The 17,974-nt window shown below is 52.2% G+C and overlaps 1 protein-coding gene across 1 annotated transcript in view; it reads right to left on the bottom strand.

Annotated features, from left to right (window-relative positions):
- Positions 1 to 1,353: 1,353 nt before the first annotated feature.
- The window catches only part of CHST13 (carbohydrate sulfotransferase 13), a 32,175-nt gene continuing 15,554 nt past the window's right edge, over positions 1,354 to 17,974 (bottom strand). The window contains exons 2-3 of the mRNA XM_037387268.1: positions 6,216 to 6,298; positions 1,354 to 2,670 (exon numbers count right to left, since the gene is read on the bottom strand). Coding sequence (XP_037243165.1) covers positions 1,825 to 2,670; positions 6,216 to 6,298 — 929 coding nt within the window. The 3' untranslated portion in view covers positions 1,354 to 1,824. The remainder of the gene's footprint in view (positions 2,671 to 6,215; positions 6,299 to 17,974) is intronic.

The raw sequence follows: 17,974 nt of genomic DNA, 5'->3' as shown, positions 1-17,974 counted from the left end.
TCTGGTTTTGTGCTTTGAGTTTCAGCTAGACGGGGAGATGCTCAGATAGCACCAGAAAGGCCATTTCCATGAGATCTCCAGTTCAGATTGGGAGAATCAGTCAGACTGCCAGGTTCACCAGCAATTTTATTTACTTTCCTTTTTCATTGCTTTGCTAAACCCAATCTCTAAACAAAGCAACCGAAGTGGGAGTGTCAGCACAGAGATGCCAGTCAGACGCAGAGAGGAAAAAGGCTGAGATATAACAGCTGAAAGTTGTTAGATGAAAACATTATTTTTTAAAAGAGCCTGAGAGCACTGGGATTTTATAAAACCTCCCATTGTATTGCACTAATAAGTCAAGTGTTTGCAGCCAAGCCAGCAGACACACTCTACAGCATCTATTACTGGCGTGTTTATTTACAAAGGCAGCCACCGAGCCAAAGCTGAACAGAAAAGAGGAAAGGCTGAATTATGGTTTTAAAGAAATACAGCTCCTTGGACTGGTTTTAATTTAAAACCCTAGGACTCGCTTTGTCATTTTCTTTTGTGTTTTGCCCCCTCCTCCCCATTTCTTCTTCAAGGAATGAATTGTCCAAAGCCAGACAGGCAAAGGGATATTTTCCTCTAGGTGTCTCTGTCCCCATTTTTATTCTCAATGTCTTCTCTCTCCTCCCCTCCCCCCCCCTTCTCTGGTCTTCCCAGTCCAGCATTGCCTCTTCATTACCGTAGTGCTCTCCCACATCCCAGCACAGCGCTCCCCGAAGCACTTTATAGCCCAAACCTGCCCCAGCACCTTTCTGCATCCCCAGTGCGATGGGCCGCCCTGTGTGGGAGGCACCGGCTACACACAGGAGCAGCGCATGGCAGGGGACGAGAAGCCATCGCTGCCAGCTCAGTGAGGCCATGGGCAGGACACCATGGATAACGTGATTCACCTGAGCAGACACCTGCACCCGTGCTGTACATATCCCTTTGCAAAACAGTTATCACTTGCTTTTAAAAAACAGGAGGTGTGGGGCCTGGATTTATTGGGCTTGACCAGAAATCCAGAGATGCGCACACCCACACCGGTGCTGAGTGCTCTGCTATTGCAGTTCAGGAGAAGGCACTGTGCCTCTATCAGCCCAGACCTGCTGCAGACCTGCTCCTCTCTCCCTCTCTTCAGAGCATTTTGCATGTCAGCTGAAAGCATGTGGAAGGAGAGGAACAAAAAAAACCCTCCGGGCTTTGTCAGGGAGAAATATGTGGTCACAGTAACGCACCACAGCCTTCCCCAGCAATGGGGGACGGTGTGGGAAGCTGGGGGAGGATGGAGGAGAACAGGGCAAAAAGAAAAAGTGGGAGCGATTTTAAATGAAAGGAAAAACTTACATTAAATTATTGCTTTATTTCTGGTTCTATGCAAGTCTCTGACATGCTCCACCCTGCCCCCCCAAGATGCCATGTCCACCCTCGAACAGCCCAGTAAGGAGGAGAAAGACCTGAAGGGATCCTGCCCGAAAAAGGAGCCTTCCCAAGACTTGGATCTACAGAGGAGCCTCTTAGTTAAAATAAAGTCCCCAGCCAAGGTAAGCCCTCCTTCCAGCGTCTGGTCCCACCACCATCCCCTGTAGGTGTTGAAGGGTGAGAGGGAAAGGGAAGGAAAAGCTCCAGCCCCAGTGTTTTGAGAGATGTCCTCCCTCCAGACCACGCCCGAACAAGGCATCAGGATGTAGAGCAGACTGTAATGGCGAGAGCACGGGACAGAAGTCAACCAAGAGATGAGCACAGGGTGGGAGGAGAGGAACTGTGGCAAGGTGAGAGTTACCCAGCTCTCCCTCACCTCTCCCCCCAGCCCCTACCTCATCGGATGCGGAGGTACGAGGGGATGGAGTAATTGAAGAGCAAGTAGTCCATTTTGTATAAATTAAAGAGTCTCCTTTGGTAGAAAGGGCTAATGTCGTGGAAGAACTGGGCCGTCATGTCGTCTGTCGTCCTGGTGGTCTTGGATGAAGATGGGAACTTGATGCTCGTGTCGGCCCCAACCAGCTGAAGGATGTAGTTGGCATCTTCAGCCAAGGTCTCATACTTGCCCACCACATCGTAGTGGACGATGCAGGGATGGCAGAGGGAGTGCACCCGCTCCCAGTGCTCATTGAAGGGCTCCTCCCGCTGCGTCCGTGGATCCAGCAGGTAGTAGACAAACTCCTCAAAGCGCACATCGTCCCCGCGCTCCAGGGCCTTGTCGCTGGGCTCCTGCCGGTGCCGCCGGATGATCTTGGTCCCGTAGCGCTTGTGGAAAGCTGTGTTGTAGCTGCGGGTAAACTTATTGCGGTACGCTGAGACCAGGCGCTCAAAGGGCTCCCGCACGAAGATGAACTTGAGGTAGCTGCGCAGGCGGTGGTTGATCTCAGGGACGCTGTACTCGGAGAGGGTGCGCAGGTTGGACGAGACGTGGGCCTCATTGGCAGGGATTTCCAGTGGGTCCCGGTATTTGCCTTGCCCCGTCAAGACCATCATCACCCGCTTCCAGTTAGTGCAGGCCACTTTGGGCACGTAGCAGTAGAGCAGCCCATGCGTGTCATCCACCACCAAGTGCCGCAAGTCATCCGGCCGCAGGAGACGCCGCTTGCGGGTGTAACGGTTGCAGATGTTGCTCAACAGCTCCCGTCTCTGCTGGTGAACTGCCTGCAGCGATGACTGCTCAAACTGGGGAGGAAAAAAAGGAGATGGTCACCAGCTTGCCCAAGCTGATTGTGGCCAACACACAGCAATTGGCCCACAACTGTCCTCATTCCCTCCCCTTTCCCGGGTTCGGCAGTCACCCATATGGGATTTTTGAGGACAGTGTTGACTTTGAGCACAACTTGATTTGGTGCATTTAATCCTTGGACCTGCTGGGGGAAAAAAAAGAACAAAATGTGATGAGGGGACAAGTCAAAGGGGGTGAGGGAAGAGCAGGCGGTGCAGAGAGGGTCAATAATGGAGTACTTGGTACAGCACCCCCCCCCCCACTGAGCTAAGGTGCTCTTCTTTGCACTGGTCTAGGGGGGCAGGCATGGTCTGACCCCTCCAGTGCCAAACAGTGCAGCCCCTTTGCTGGTGCAGGGCCTCGCACACCTCCCAGCTGTGACGGGCATCGCTGCATCGTGCTGATGCCTACAGCCATGGGCTTGCTGCAAACACTGCAGCCAAGAGGCGGAAATGTGGCACACAAGCATGGGCATGCTCGATGAAAACGGCATGGCTGTGCTGCCAAGGAAAGGCAAAGGGAGATGGGTGGAGGAAAACGGTCTCTAGCAACGATGGTTGGACCCTGGGGAGCAGCGGGGGAGCTGGAGGTGAGGTGGGGTGGCAGGGGCATGGTGGAGAGGAGCGAGGTGCTGCTGGAGGTGGTGGTGAGGCCCTTCCTGCGGGCTTTAGGTTCCTTGTCCTGAGGGACTTCTTCCACACGCGCCAGTCCAATGCCTCACCTCTGGTCACGGTCTCCTTTGTCCACAGGGATGAGGAGTCCGCACACATTCCTTCTTCTTTATCCCTTTTGACCCTTGCACCAACGCCTGCTGCATTGGCTTCCCAGGAGCTCAGGGCCCACCGCAACCCCTGCCCCAGCTGAACCCCCCTCCTCCAGATTTGGGGATGTGACCTTTCCTGTCACAGTTTTCACTGGAAATCCCAAAGTGTCATTAAAATGTCTGGGGAAGGAAACCATTTCCAGGAACTCAGAAGAGGAAGGTCCCTTCTTCCTCCTGCCCACTCCCTCCCTGCTTTGCTCACAGGGGTTGGAGGTTTTGCGTTCAGCCCCAGTGTCATTGCTGGGAACCACCAACAGCCTCATCCGGGCCGCGACCACTAACGGCTTCACTGCCTGTCTGCTGGCGCGGGCAGCTCTGGCCCCACGGAGCTGCTGCTCTAATGCAATGCAGGACTGTCATGTCGCAAGGCAGTGGTGGCTTCCCCTTTGGGGTTGTGAAGCCAGTCCTGCCGGCATCGCAGGGCTCCACAGCAAACATCTCTGCAGCCTGCAGCGACGTGGCAACCTCAAGATGAAGGACAAGGGCAGGACACCTCCTTGGTCCCTACCTCCTTGCTGCTGACAGCTGTCAGTGCTCAGGCATGCCGAAGGACACCCTTTGCCAAGCTTCAGATGCACCCTCACCCCTCCCCAGGGGGCCATAAGGGGTTTGGGGGGGCACCAGAGCCTGGGAGAGGCAATGTTGTGGAGATGAGGGTTTGTGAAGCTCCTGCCAGGAGCTGGGATACTGAGACAAACTGCCCATCCCATGGGTGATCCAGCAGACTCATCACCTTCAGAGAGGTGTTAACATCTGGACAAAAAGCTCCTCCTGCAAGGGATGAACCACACTCAGACCCTTTTGGATCTCATTTCCACAAAATGAAATAACCTTGTCTAGGTCACGTTAGTCACCACTTTCTCCAGGAACCTAAATGGGCAGTAACCTGAGACAAGGGCAGGAGAAAGCATCCCATCCTTGCTCCTTCCAAGAGGGAGATGAGAAGGGAAAATGTTCAAATGGAGGAAATGCAGGTCAACAGGCTCCTAACTGCCACCCAGATATGACTTTGACGTTGTTGGCTACTTGGGTATGAAGACAACATAGCACCTAGGCAGGCGATAATCCCAGCTGAAGAGGCATTCTCATGGTACACCTCCCTGCGACACAGCCAAACCTTTCAGCAGAAATTTCTTTAGTTCAGAGGCTCCCCATCACCTTTTAAAACGGGAAACCCTTTTTGCAAGTGCTTAAAAAACCAAAAGAGGCATTTTAATAATGTGATTTTTTTTCAGGTGTTTTTCGTTGCACTTGCATAATTCAAAACTATTGGACCAGAAAGACAGACAGACAGACACTGTCTGCAGGCATGGCAACAAATAAATGTGACTACTTTTCAACAGCCGCCCACTGGAATAAGTGCAGTTATTTCAGAGCAAAATTGCTCCCTTAATTTCCTTCTCTTTAAAAGCTAGAGAAATTAAGTAGCTCTTTTAAGGAAATAACACCATGACATTCCAGCAGCATTAGGGTTTGCCGGCATCGTGGCCAAGGAAGTCCACATTTGCAATTTTTCCCAGAGCAAATGTAATTTGGCTGCTTATAGACACAAAAGCATCAACCTAGACAGTAAAAAAAGAGCGTTGTGTGTGGAAAGGAGATGTGGCTCTGGCTGCAGTGGGTGCTGCCGACAGGCCGTGGGGAGGCAGCGGGGCTGGCAGCCAGCTGCAGAGACCACCAGCATTGCCCTCTGCTTCTTGGGGGCTGCAGAAGATGACTGCCTTATGGACATGGGGAGATGCAAGGCACATTTGGTGGCTGGGGCATGTGGCTGTGGCCCAGCCCATTGCACCAGTTGGAGGGTGGCTTCCTGCAGGGAAATTGTGGGCGAGGATCCCTCTGCAAAGACACGTCTGTCTGCACAGGTCCCACCCAGGGGGGAAACGCAGTAGAAGGAAACAAAACACACCTTTGGCAGCTTCAACTGCAAACCCTTAAGCTCCCATTCAGCTGCTAAGAGCAAGTGGGACACCTTCCCTGATGCCAGGTCACTGATGCTGGCGGGGCTCAAAGCCCTGGGGGCTGGTGAGGGCGAGAGCTCCCTGCCTCAAGCAGTGACTGTGGCTTGTCCTCCAGCAGACCCCTGCATGGGTCATGAACCCACCAAGCCCACCTGGAGGCAAGCGTTTCCTTGCCCGGACTGTGCCTGGCTGCCCCTTTTTCAGCAGGTGTAGCTGGCACAGCCCAGGGTGATGGAGAGGACTGAGATGTCCCAGGATTATAAACTCCTCGTGGCTGGGTCCAGCTTTATATATGCATATATATATATATATATGCACATACATATGTGTGTGTGCGTAGCACCCAACATAGAAGCATCTATCAATTATTAGCTCAGAAAGTGCAGCAATGATGCTCTTGCCCTGCTATGATGGCCCAAGCTGGCTTGGAAATCCTCAGAGAGTGAAATCTCCTGGGTTTCCCAGCTATGGCTCAGCCCCCCAGCAATGAAACCATTTGCCCAAGTACCAGCAAGGGCCATAAGCAGTTTTTTTATCAGCAATTGCTCCCCAAAGCAGCGTGGTCTCTTCTTTTGGACGTGGCCAGAAGTTCAGGCACAGAGACCTTGGGGGTGGTTGGAGACAGCATGGAGCCCCACACGCTGGAGGTGTGGAAAGTCAGCCCCCAGCGCCCCGCTCCCTCTTCACCCCCTCCATCTCCCTCTCCCTGTCCCCTTACCTGGTCACTCTCATACAAGGCCTGGAGCGGGCTGCGACCGGCCTTCCCCTGCCAGGTGGATCTCATAACCCCATCTTCTGTGGCTGGAAAAGGAGCAAGAAAGATCAGAGGGGCTGGGAGGGGCTGCTTCCCTCACCCTCTCTGGAGATGCTCAAGTTGGGATGAGGCAACATTCCCCCAAGAAGAGACAAATCTGTTTGGCTCTGGGAGAAGATGCTCACGCAATGTGTGTCCCTCTCTCTCATTTTTTACCAAAACCTGCAGTTAAGAGTTTGAAAGGTCCAGAATTAACCTTTAAACAAATAAAAGACCATAAACAAAGATAACAGCTTGTTGCAATTTCAAGAGCAACTGGAAACAGTTTGATCCATGTGCATTTGGGAAATGCCACTGTGTGCAGGCTGCATTGGTGGGGTAATGACCCAGGAGGCAACAGGACCCTGACCAGCATCGCTGCAGCCCCGTGAGGGGTGAGACAGCATCTGTGCTTGGCAGAGATAAGGGGCAGATCCAGCACGGGCAGCTCTGTGCTGAGCCCCCGCAGGCTCAGAGTTCGCATTTCCAGGCTCAGAGACACAGCCATTAATAGACAAATTGGTCAGATGCTTTGTCTGACTAGTAAGTTGGTTAAGTTTTTATACCAGCAACATGTCCTCAAGTGTTTGAAGCTGAAGACACCCACCCAAGTGGTCCATGCAGATCAGCTGGTTTGCTTTCAGAAGTCTATTTGCAGCAGCAGCAGCAGACCTGAGGCTGGATCTGGCCAGCCACAAACGTGAAGCCAGATAACCAGTCAGTGACAGATGCTCAAGTTCTCATGCTCCTAAATTATGTAGGGATGCAACCACCGTGCAGGCTATGAAGCGTCTGCTTCGGCTGCCATCCCCCAGCCCCAGGGACCTGTCTGCAGCACTGCATGGGCAGAGCCATGCAGCCTGGATATCCCAAACCTAGCGCATGGAGCAACCACGACAAGGGCGCGGGCTCTCGTCTGCAGTAACAGCTCCAAGCAGCTGTCCCACCTCTCACCCACCCTTCACTGCTTGTATCTGACCCTCTCTGTTGGTAGAGGATGCCACAACAGTTTTCATATGAGAAGAAGATTTCTAACCATGGGAGTTGTGCAGCCCTGCAGATGATTCCACAGGAGAAATTACGCTGAGTTTTAAAATGGAAGATGAAGCTTTTTTCTGAAGGGCATGGCAGGACACCTTGTTGGGGAGATCATGGCTTGGGAGGGTCTTCCAGTCCTCCAAGTTCCTGCTACTACAGGGACCTTCTCAAATCTCAGAGGGATGTATGTGGTGGAGGGAAAACATCTCTCACAAACCTTTTCTGGCAACACGAAGGTTTCCAACATAAAGGCTTTTCACATGACAGTCTGGGGGTCTGAATCTTTTCATTTACTGACCATCACCAAACAGAACCGTATTTTGTTACACAAGCACTGGATGGCATCTTTTTAACCAAAATAACCAGAATGAAAAATCCAAATCCTACCTTCATTTCCATGTGCCTATGTTTTGCTTAAATGAAAAGTGCTCCAAAGCACAGTCACCAGAGTCTAAGCTAAACATTCTTCATTCCTGGAGCTGTAATTAGGGGGAAATGACTGCCTGACCTCACCAGATTTCATCAGCAGCGCATGTACGCTTGCGCGTTCGTGGGAAATGACACTTCCTGGAGCACTGGAGTGATCGAGATGTGACTCTGAGGGAAGGCAGTTCCTTCCTTAATCCCATTTCAGTTACCCCACAGGAGGGTGAAACTTCATCTGTGCTAATGACAGAGAAGCAGAAGATCCAACCTACACAGTGCTGGGCTGAGATGCTCGTCCCAGAGGAGCCCCATTTTATATCTCCAGGCTCAGCCCTCTGCAAGTGAGAGGAAAAGTGATTGACCTTGAAAACTCAACACACAGCAGCTCAAATCTGTAAGCAAAAAGCATTAAACCCAAGGCCCTTTCCTGGCCGGGGCTGATAAACTCCTGTTCAATGTGAGAGCGTGACCTGTCGTGGGCTGCCTGCAAGCGCCCTGCACCGCAGCAGACACTTGTCCTATATTTAGTAAAAGCAATGTGGAGGCGTTTGTTTTCGAGATTAACATGTGCATCCACCAGAACCTTTCTTACGAGGGACATAAGCAAACCCTGGGTGGTTCAGGCTGACCTGAAGCTGCTAAAAATGCAAATTGCTGGTGCCGGCGCTGTGCCGGGGCACATGGAAACGCCACCCCAGGGAAAGGCTTCAGTGCCTGGTGCAGGTCAGGTCATGGCCCAGGAGGAGTGGGCTGGCTCGGCAGGAGGCTCTTCAGGGTGAGCAAAAAACAAATCTGCAGTAAAGTGGGGAGCGAGCAGAGGTCAGGCAGGTCAGATCCGTGCTCTGACTGCCCAGGGCTGTGCCTTTCAAGAACAAGCCTGGCCAAGGACTGATGCACCTCGCATGACTCTTGCCGGCAGCCCCAGCAGAACCATTGCAAAATGGATTTCCTCCAGCCTTCCCCCAGCACAAGATCTGGCAGAGAACAAGGAGCCTTCTCTGGACAGCAGCAACCCCCCTGGGATCTCCACTATGCTCATGCTGTACAGGATTCCAGAAGAAAAAGGGAAAGAGAAAAAAAGAAAGAAAAAAAAGCTGCCAGGCTGCTCCCGTACAGCTGGAGGAGCCTGGGAGCGCTGAGCTGGCAGGGGGAAGACGCCAGCGCTCCACACTTGATGCATCTTGACACTTTTGCTCTCCAAAGCGATGACACCATCCCCTGCCTGGGGCGCTCGCCAAACCCTTCAGAGCGAACGTCTGGCCCAGTGGCAGGTTTTTACAAAGCTCCAAGTGCAGGGAGGCTCCCTCCTCTGAAACCGCCTGCTCACGCTACACGCGGCGTCCCAAAGAGAAAAGCAAACAGGCTGCCGGCTGGGCCACCAGGATGACTCCTGACGACAGCCTCAAACCCTGCGGCAGAGGGGGAGATGCTGCAGTTGCAGCCGTGTGCGGCTCAGCACAGCACCGCACAGGCACCGGTGCTTGCGGAGGGCAGCAGCCACTCAGCGTGTCCCGTGGGACCACAGCATCCATCCTCGGCAGCGCTGGGGTCAGGGCAGCTGCAAATGCCTGCGGCTGGCAGGGTGCGGTCCAGGCTGCCTGTGCCCAAAGCATCCCCAGAACATCTGGGATCGCCTGGCAGAGCAACGTTGGCCATCACAGCACTAGGCAGGCCAGGGCTGCTGCAACCTGCCTCACCCAGCAGAAGGCTGTAGACAGTGATTTAACAGAGTCGAGCCCCCTTAAGACCAGGCTTCGCCACCTAACACAGCTCTGCCTCGTGACCCCAAGCGTGGCCATCCCCTGTTCACCATCCCTCAGCCCCAGCCCCTGCAATATCTCTGCTGACACATTCCTCTCCCATCCCTCCTGCCACTGCCAGACTCTGAGTCCTCATCATGCATCTCTATGGACACAGCTCAGCCCCAGTTTGAACACAAAACCGCTCTTCCCCAGCTACTCCATCCTAACCACCTCATCATGCAATCCCACAGTGTGCTCCCATCCTGAGATCTCCCCCCATCCCGTCCCTTGCTTTCACCGCCTACCCAAGCAGGCAATCGCCCACCTTGGAAAGGCTGAGCTCAAGAGGCTCCACAGCTGGCTGAACCACACAGCTGGAGAGGAAATCAAGACATGGGGGGGGGGGGGGAGCTGGGGAAAGGCTCGATGCTTGATCTGTGCCTGTTTCTTAGATCAGATCTGGGATACAGCCTGGACTGCAAGGAGGAGGTGGGAGGAAGGGGGCAGATAGGCAACGGCATTTACACACCCTTCTTCTGCCAGTTGTTCATGCTGAAAGCAAGACAATAACCCCATCCCCTGTACTGTTGGTTTACTCATCCCTGAGATGCTCCTGGGACTCCAAGAAGTCTGGGAAATCCAGGGAATACTGAAATATATGACAGTGTTGAGGAGAGAGTGTCATCTGAGTAAATTAATGGTTTGTGCTGCATTTTGGAACCATGGCCCTGAGTACAGCAGGATCTTCCATCACGGGAAGCTGCCAAGATCTTCACATCCTGGCTTTCCTCCTGACTTTATAACTTGTTACTGAGGTTCCTGGATTCCACTACATGCAGTGGTAATCCTCAGAAATTTAGCATTGCCACAATTGCATCTGAAAGCAGGGATGACACTTAGCCAAGGTGTATAGAGTTTCTAAAACACCAGCCCTTGGCAACTGCTGGATCACCATTTGGATAACATGTATCAAGATGGTGCACATCCCTGATCAAAATCCAAAATGTTTTTCACTGAGATGGGCAGAAGGAAATAGCACGTTTCTCCTTTTGCATCTTCAAAGGATGAGGCAAGGAGTGATGCAGAGCAAGAGACCGAAAGCCCCACCTAAGGCAGTAACATTGACACGAAATCACTGAACGAGATGAGCCTGAAAGGATGCTCAGGCACATTTTGAAGTCTCCTGTGCTCCAAGCACTTTCAGCTTTTCCTTCAGAGCTTAAAAAGGCAACGCGTTCCCTCCCTCCTTTCCCCCTACAGCCCAGATTTTAGTGCTGTCCCATCAAACCCAAAGTTACTCTCTTGCAGCGGGTTGACATCAATACCGCAGCAGGATCTGGGGTTTCAATGTCTTGCCAGCTCTCTTTGGAAAAGGGAATAGATTTTAAAGCTGTGAATATTTAGGTGTACTAGCTGATTGCAAAGACAGCCAGACACGTGTGAGGTGAGGGTAAGGCTGGATCATGCCCATCCTGGACTTCAGGAAGCACCAGTGAAAAGAATTTGCTGTTTTGGCTGCAGAGTCTTAATTACGGAGGGAGGTTCTCTGCAACCACAACAGCAAATCCAGTGCCTCAGTTCAAGAGTTTGGCTAGGAGACAGGATTCAGGCAGCGACAAGCCTGCTAGGCTGACATCAGCATTACCAAGGCTTTAGAAAACAGTCTGGAGGAAAGAAAACAATGAAAAGACATGGGTGCAACTCATTAGGGAAATCAAATCAACATGCCATTTACTAAGCGCAGCTTATACCCATGCAACTTCATCTGTGAATAAAATAAGCCACTTCTGTAGATCAAGCATATGTGGTAGATCTTTACCCAGATATATGTAAACATGAGATATAACACAGGAAATCAGCACTTCAGTCAGAGAAGATGAAGTTTAAAAGGTGAACTGTAAAGGACACAAGAAACTGGAAAGCAGACAGTGTTTAAATGAGAAGTGCTGGGCAGAAGGCAGATTTCTAGTAAAATATCTCCAAGATTGGCTTTGGGTTAGATACTTTGTGAATGAGTTGGCATAAAAATAGAAAGATACTGATGATGGACAAAGCATTGAGAAAGGCTGCCATGGCAGGGAGAGACTGAAACTCCAAACAGGGAAACGAAAGCTTCTTCCTGGACCAGGAGAGTGGAAATTCAACAGAATTTAATTTCACAGTGTTGGAATTCAGCAGTTTCTGCTACTTTGCCACTGGAAGTGGCAGGAGGTCCCAGGTGCATTAGTTCTGGGCTATCAGCAGCCAGTGGGACAGTCATAAAAAAAGGCAAATGATGTCCTGAAACATACCAGGTGAGGTATTTGCCATAGCAGCAAAAAAAGCGTGAATACTATTATCCATAGCATTGGTGACCCTCTCATAAAGCACTGACAGTTCTGCTCTCCTGGGACCAAGGCAGACCCAGAGCTGCTGAGAAGGGCTGTGAGGTGACCAGGCAATCCCAGGATTTGCTGCCCCATGGAAGGCTGCAAGAGCTGGATGTGTGTATGAGCTGAGCTGGGACATGATTGTTCCCTGGAACGGGCCAGCAGAGAGGGACAGGAGGTGTTTCACACGCAGGGCATCTTCATGCCCATTTGGTCAGGTACCAGACAGGAAGAGGTTTGGAAACCCCAAATCAGTGGAGTCTGGGCTGAGGGTCAGCAGGAGGAATCCCAACACCTTTTGGGCTGGAGGACGGAGCTTTCAGGCATTTTCCAGGCTGGACCTGGGGGCCACGAGGAGCCAAACGGTCCACTAGTGGTCTCCAAGATGAAACACTGGAGAGGATTAAAAACTGGCGATTCAGTGGTCTCCAGCCAAGGGAAGCGATGAGGCAGCACGCATGCTTGGACATGCATAGGCACCCCAGACGCCCCAGGGAGCTGAACCTGACCCCACCGCTGTCTCCTGCTGCTGTCTCACAGCCCCAGCTTTGCTTCCTGTTGTGTCTGCACAAAACCTAAAAAAAGAGGAAAAATAATTGTGGTGCCTGGCCACCCGACATGATCAGTCTGGGTGTTAATTACAGCGTGCAGCTCCCCGCGGGTGAGTGGGATAGGTGCTTGTTTGTACTGTGGGAAGACTCAGATCTCAGGGCAGCCCCTCCTGGGAAGGGGTGCTTGCTCTCGGACCAAAACCAAAGCTCTGAACTTGCGGGAGGTGGGGTGTGAATCCGTCACATTTGTGGTGCATTTGTGATGGTTTCACATTTGTGATGGATTCTGGATCTGAATACAGGAAAAGGTGTTGGTGGCACAAACTGACCACCTGGCACACATGGCACGTGTGCGGCTGACCTGTGTTCACAGGAGAAAGAAGTTTACAGTGGGAAACAGCTCAGAACAATACGATGCCTTTTTATCAAAAGGGGAAGCAACACCCAGAGCTCTGTAGCGTAAAGGGATCAGCACTTGCTTTAAGACAGTCACTGGAAGAGCCAGAAATTAGGGCCCAGATCTCTTTGTGGGCACAATCTCTGGCACCTGTCGTGGGTGATGAGTGAGTGCTTCACTCACAGCAGTGATGGCTCACACATCCCTGACTGCAGAAACGCAGCCTCACTTCGTGAAGACAGGCTCCTTGCTATTAAAATAACTGCACCCAAGAGACATGGAGAAGGATCCTGCCATCTAACTGAAGGGAGGATATTGAGACTGCATTATTCCAAGCCAGACCCTAGCTGCAGCCCCTGGCTGCTGCATCTGTCCAATTTTTGATTTTAACATCCAAGACAAAAAAGAAGAGAAAGAGAGAGAGAGAAAGAAAACAGAGCTTGAAAGTGAAAGAGAACAGCAGCAGTGATAGATCCAGACAGTTCCTGCAGTCTGAGCTCAGTTTTCCCTCCTGGTTTGATAGCAAAGCCTGGGACGCGCCGCCTGCTTGGCGGCTGCACGCTTTGACTGTGTGAGGATGCTCCAGGGCACGGAGGCCAAGAAATGACACGTGGAAGCAGCAGTCGAACCCCTGGGCAGTGGCCAGTGGTCTATGTGAGGAGCAGCCCTGCTTGGAAGGATCAGAGCTATTGGGTCTAACAGTGCTGGTCTCAAGGAAGCAGTTTAATTCTAGGAAGCTCTGGCTTTTATGCTTGAGCTCGTACTGGTGGAGAACACATTTACTTCATTTCCACCTAAGCACAAGGGCTGATTGTTTTTAAAGATAGTTACTTTTCAAAACAAGGGTGATATGGGAATGCAAACACCAAAATCCCACAGCAAACCCCAGACCCCACTGACTTAATGCTGATGACCGCATTAAGTGACTGTTTGCTTTCTTGCATGCTGCATTCGGCTATGAAAACGTGTAGCAATTCTGGCATTCATGCATCTTTAGAGCTAAAGGAGCACCTCTGGGAATTAAAACCAAAACCCATTCCTATTTTTATTCTTACTGGAAGGTTTTTATTTGGGAACACACATTTTTGGCTTCAGTGAAGAGGCAATCCAATCTACTTATATTCATGTGACTGCTCATTTTTACTGCATCTAAAAAGCCGGGGATATCGACAACAGAAGTTGAATTAAAATGCTAGAGAAGAAGGAAATCTAACAGAGCCACATGCCTGATTTGCTTAAATGCATCCATCAGCTTTGTGAATACAGACACAACCACCTCCACTGGGGAGCTGCAAGTGAAACAAGAAGCAGGAGGTGTAATCATCTGGGCTTCATCCAGGAGTCTGCACCCAAACCAGCTCAGGGGCTCACCCCAAAAACGCAAGTCTGCTTGGGCATCTTCTCTGCTAAGGCTGAAGATCCTCCACCTGAACGGTGAGGTGGGGAGGGGAGCGGATGACACGGCTGCTGTGTGAGGCCACAGGCTGAGGGCCGACCGCAACACCAGAGCGCAGTGAGATGTGTCCTCTAGCACAGCCCCGCAGCGTCTCGCAGTCTGCTCAGCTGGCAGCACTGCCTGATTTGCTGTTCTTAAATACGGTAAACAGCAGCCCTCATCCCCCCCCACCCCCCCCCACCCGTCACACTGCTGTGTCACAGCAGCAGCCACCTCCCGCAGGTTAGGTGGGACCCTGCCTCTCACCACCTGGCAGCACCACTGGGAAAACATGTATCCCCATGGCTCACAAGGGAAAAGGGAACATCCCAAATACCTTGGATGCGGGGTACCAGGACTTGAGGCCATAGGGTGGGAAATCTGAGGTGGGTGGCAAATGCCAGAGACATGGCTTAGGATGCCAGGAGAGCGGCAGTATGAACACGGGAGCTGTACCTTTCGCTGGGGGAGAGCCAAGAGCATCAGTCACAGCTAAGAACATTGATCCCTGAATCTGCAGGACATGATAGGCCCCGTTCTGCCCCCAAAAGTGAAACAATAACACGATGACTGCATACAAAGACCTCAAGCAAGTCCTTGTTCTCTGGTGCAGCCTCAGCCGTTGCCTCTCTGGGCATGCAGGGGGTGGGAAAGAGAACCAGGGTATGCACAAGGCGTTGCAGACTTGCCTGGCAGCTTGGGACCTCTGCTGAGGGCCTGCGGGAGCCACCGGGGCTGGGAGGGAGAATTCGGAAGGAGCTCTCTCAGGTAGCAGACCAAGCTTTATCCTACATCTACAGAGCTGAGGTTTGTCCCCCCGAGAGCTGATGGGCACCTCCGCACCCCGGCGGTAGGAGACTGTGTCCCTTGGGCACGCTCGGAGGTAGCGGGCAGCATCTGTGCCCCATCCCACCAGGCACACCTGGCAGCAGAGCACACACGGGACTGAGCATTCGGGGGAGACTGAGCATTTCAAGGTGAACAGCAATGTTCAGATGGGCACAAGCAAGGGTAAAAAGTCCAGCCCTGTGCAGAACAACCAGAGGAGATGTTTTCTGATCTTTTCCCCAGGCCTCCCCCATGCACAGCACTACTCCCCAAGCAGCTGCGTTACAGAGAAGGGAAGAGCCCAGATACCGACCTGCGATAGCCCCCACCTTGCACAGCTTCCACAGAGCAGCTAACGGATCCCTTTGGAGCAAACGCTGTATTTGATCTCTTTTGTTCATCCTGGGGCTATGCCAGTGAGTGGTGAGCAGGAGGATTGATGGAGGGGGGCTGGCATCAACTCACAAAACTCTGTAACTCTAATATTTACAACACAAACATACGTTTCTTGTTCCAGACCAACACCCTCCATAGCTCAGGAAATGCTCCTGTGGCCCTTCCCATCTTTGCTTCTCGTTGTGTGGTGTTCTTCTCCCCGTTACGGCTTGTTCAGCTTGTTCTGCCTCACGACAATGTCCTCTTGCAGAGGCTCAGAACAGACACAGGTGAACATTCATCCCCACCAGCAGGCGAGCAGCCAGTGCCTCTCCTGTACCAGGGGTCAGGTGGACATGGGCAACAGGTTGCTACCTAGACAGCCCACGCAGCGTGGTCACAGCTGGAGCCACCACCACCCGACTCTGATATTTCCCCTGCTGATGAACAAGCTGGCAATACATAACCCGGCCATTCCTGACAGCCTGCCCTCTGCGCTGCGGGCCAAGCTGCAGCGAAGGCTGGCTGCCTCTGCATTTCTTTCTGCTGAGGTAGAGTCGGCTTAGAGTCTGTTGGAGTTGTCCGTCCCAGCTCACTTGTTAGGGAAAGGGAATAATCCTCCATTCTCCGTCAGACCTCCCCCCCCATGGCCCGCAGCAGTGACAACCCAGAGCACCCTGGGGAGCAGAAGGCCCCTCGTTTGCTTCAGAGCATTTTCAGACATCACGGCAGAGCCATGGGGCAGGATGCTGCTGAGCTGACTCGCTAGGGATGACTGAAAGAACTGCACAGGGTGCACACACGTCTGCACCAGGACCCAACTAACGCCCCAGTTCTATAGATCTCTCCCTGGCAGGATGGGCAATAGGAGTATTAAGAACAGGACATCCGAGCAGAGCCCAAGCTCACTGTACCCCAGCAAGGGTCCTGGAGCAAGTCCTTCCCAGGTAACCCACCCAAGTTAATGTAGCATATCAGAAGGGCAGGATCAGAGTCACCGTTGTGTTCCTGCTTCCTTGAGCAGGTCAATAGGCAGGCACACACCTGTCCCCGGCAACACCATCACGTGACTTGTCATCCCTCCATGTCATCTGCTGAGCACAATGCTCAAGCATGGGACCTGGAAGCTCAGCTGTCCCTCTGAAACTGCTGGGTAAGTGTCTTCTCTCACCAGCACTGCATCCTAACTCTCAGGCTCAGAAACTGCCTCCAGGTAGGCTGGTTTGGAGCCACACAACACTAGTTTCAAGCACAGCCACCACCTGGATGTTGTCAGCCCAGTCATCCCCCATGGCAAAGCCCCATCTCCAGCCAGGCACCATCCCTCACAAGAAGCATCACAGCAGCTTGGCAGCTGTTACTAATGTCACACCCCTCCAGAAGCACGAACAACCAAAATATGTCTGTTCTTACAGGGATGGGCAGTAAAACACAGACATGAGTCTGAAGCCCAGCTGCTTGTCCGTCAGAGGGCTTAATGAAGGATATTTCTCTCACCATTACAAGACTGCTGCTATGGGTTTGTGTAAGGCACTTCCCCAATGGCACCCACACAACACGGTGGGCTGGAAAACATGTACCTGCTCACTTTGGGGCTGAGCAACAGATCACTGGAAGTTTTGGCTCAGGTGGTGCAACACACCCTTGTTTAGAGGTGCTGCTGAATCAGCCAAGTACAGGATCGTGCCCAGAGACACCCCGGTACCAGCAGCCCAGCCTGCCAGGACTGCTCCCCACGGGAAAGGTGAATGCTCCAGTCGGCAGTTCACGTGGTCCTGACTTAACACTGTTTCATTCAGCAGACATTAAACCAACCAAGTGACTTGAACTTGGCTGGATCAGACAGAACCAAGTCCCAGCAGCACAGGGATGCTTGAAAGCTTAGCTCAGGCTTTTTTTTCCACCGGTAGACATTTTCTACACCACCCCCACCCCCAGCTCTTTTCAAACAGCCAAACCAAATAATTAACCCCCCTGCCTGCCCTCACCTCCCAGCACTTAGAAACTGCGGAGGGCTGAACAGAGATGCGTTGCAAGAAGGTTGCCCACAAAGCTAAGGGAAAAACCACAAATAAAAGCAGCTTGGAAGCAAACCTGCGTGGGGCAAGGCAGGACATGCAGAGGAGGTTTACACTGAGAACTGCCCACATACAACAGGCACAATCAGCTGCAGCAGCAGAAGACAAATTTCTCCCATCAGCTCCAAGGGAGGAACCCCCACATATTTGCATATGAAAGAAGGTGGTGTGCAGCACCGCAGGCACCAGGGTCACCCACCTAGAAGTGATGTTTTCACTGCCACGATAAAGTACCATTTCAGGGCAAGTTGAGGGATGAAGGCTGCACAATGGTCCACCCTCTTCTCCAGTACCTGGCTAAAACATGTCCCATTTCTGTGGAGCTGACGGAGGGGTCCTACTAGTTCCTATCATGCAGACCGCCCTCCCCTGGAAGTCTCTCCCTTTTTCCCAAATGACTCTTCTGGTTTTCTGGGAAGCTACTTAGGGCCAACTCCAAGGAGCT

This window comes from Falco rusticolus, chromosome 4 (genome assembly GCF_015220075.1).
Source record: "Falco rusticolus isolate bFalRus1 chromosome 4, bFalRus1.pri, whole genome shotgun sequence".
NCBI classification, from domain to species: Eukaryota; Metazoa; Chordata; class Aves; order Falconiformes; family Falconidae; genus Falco; species Falco rusticolus.
This window is presented reverse-complemented; position numbering and strand designations above follow the sequence as displayed.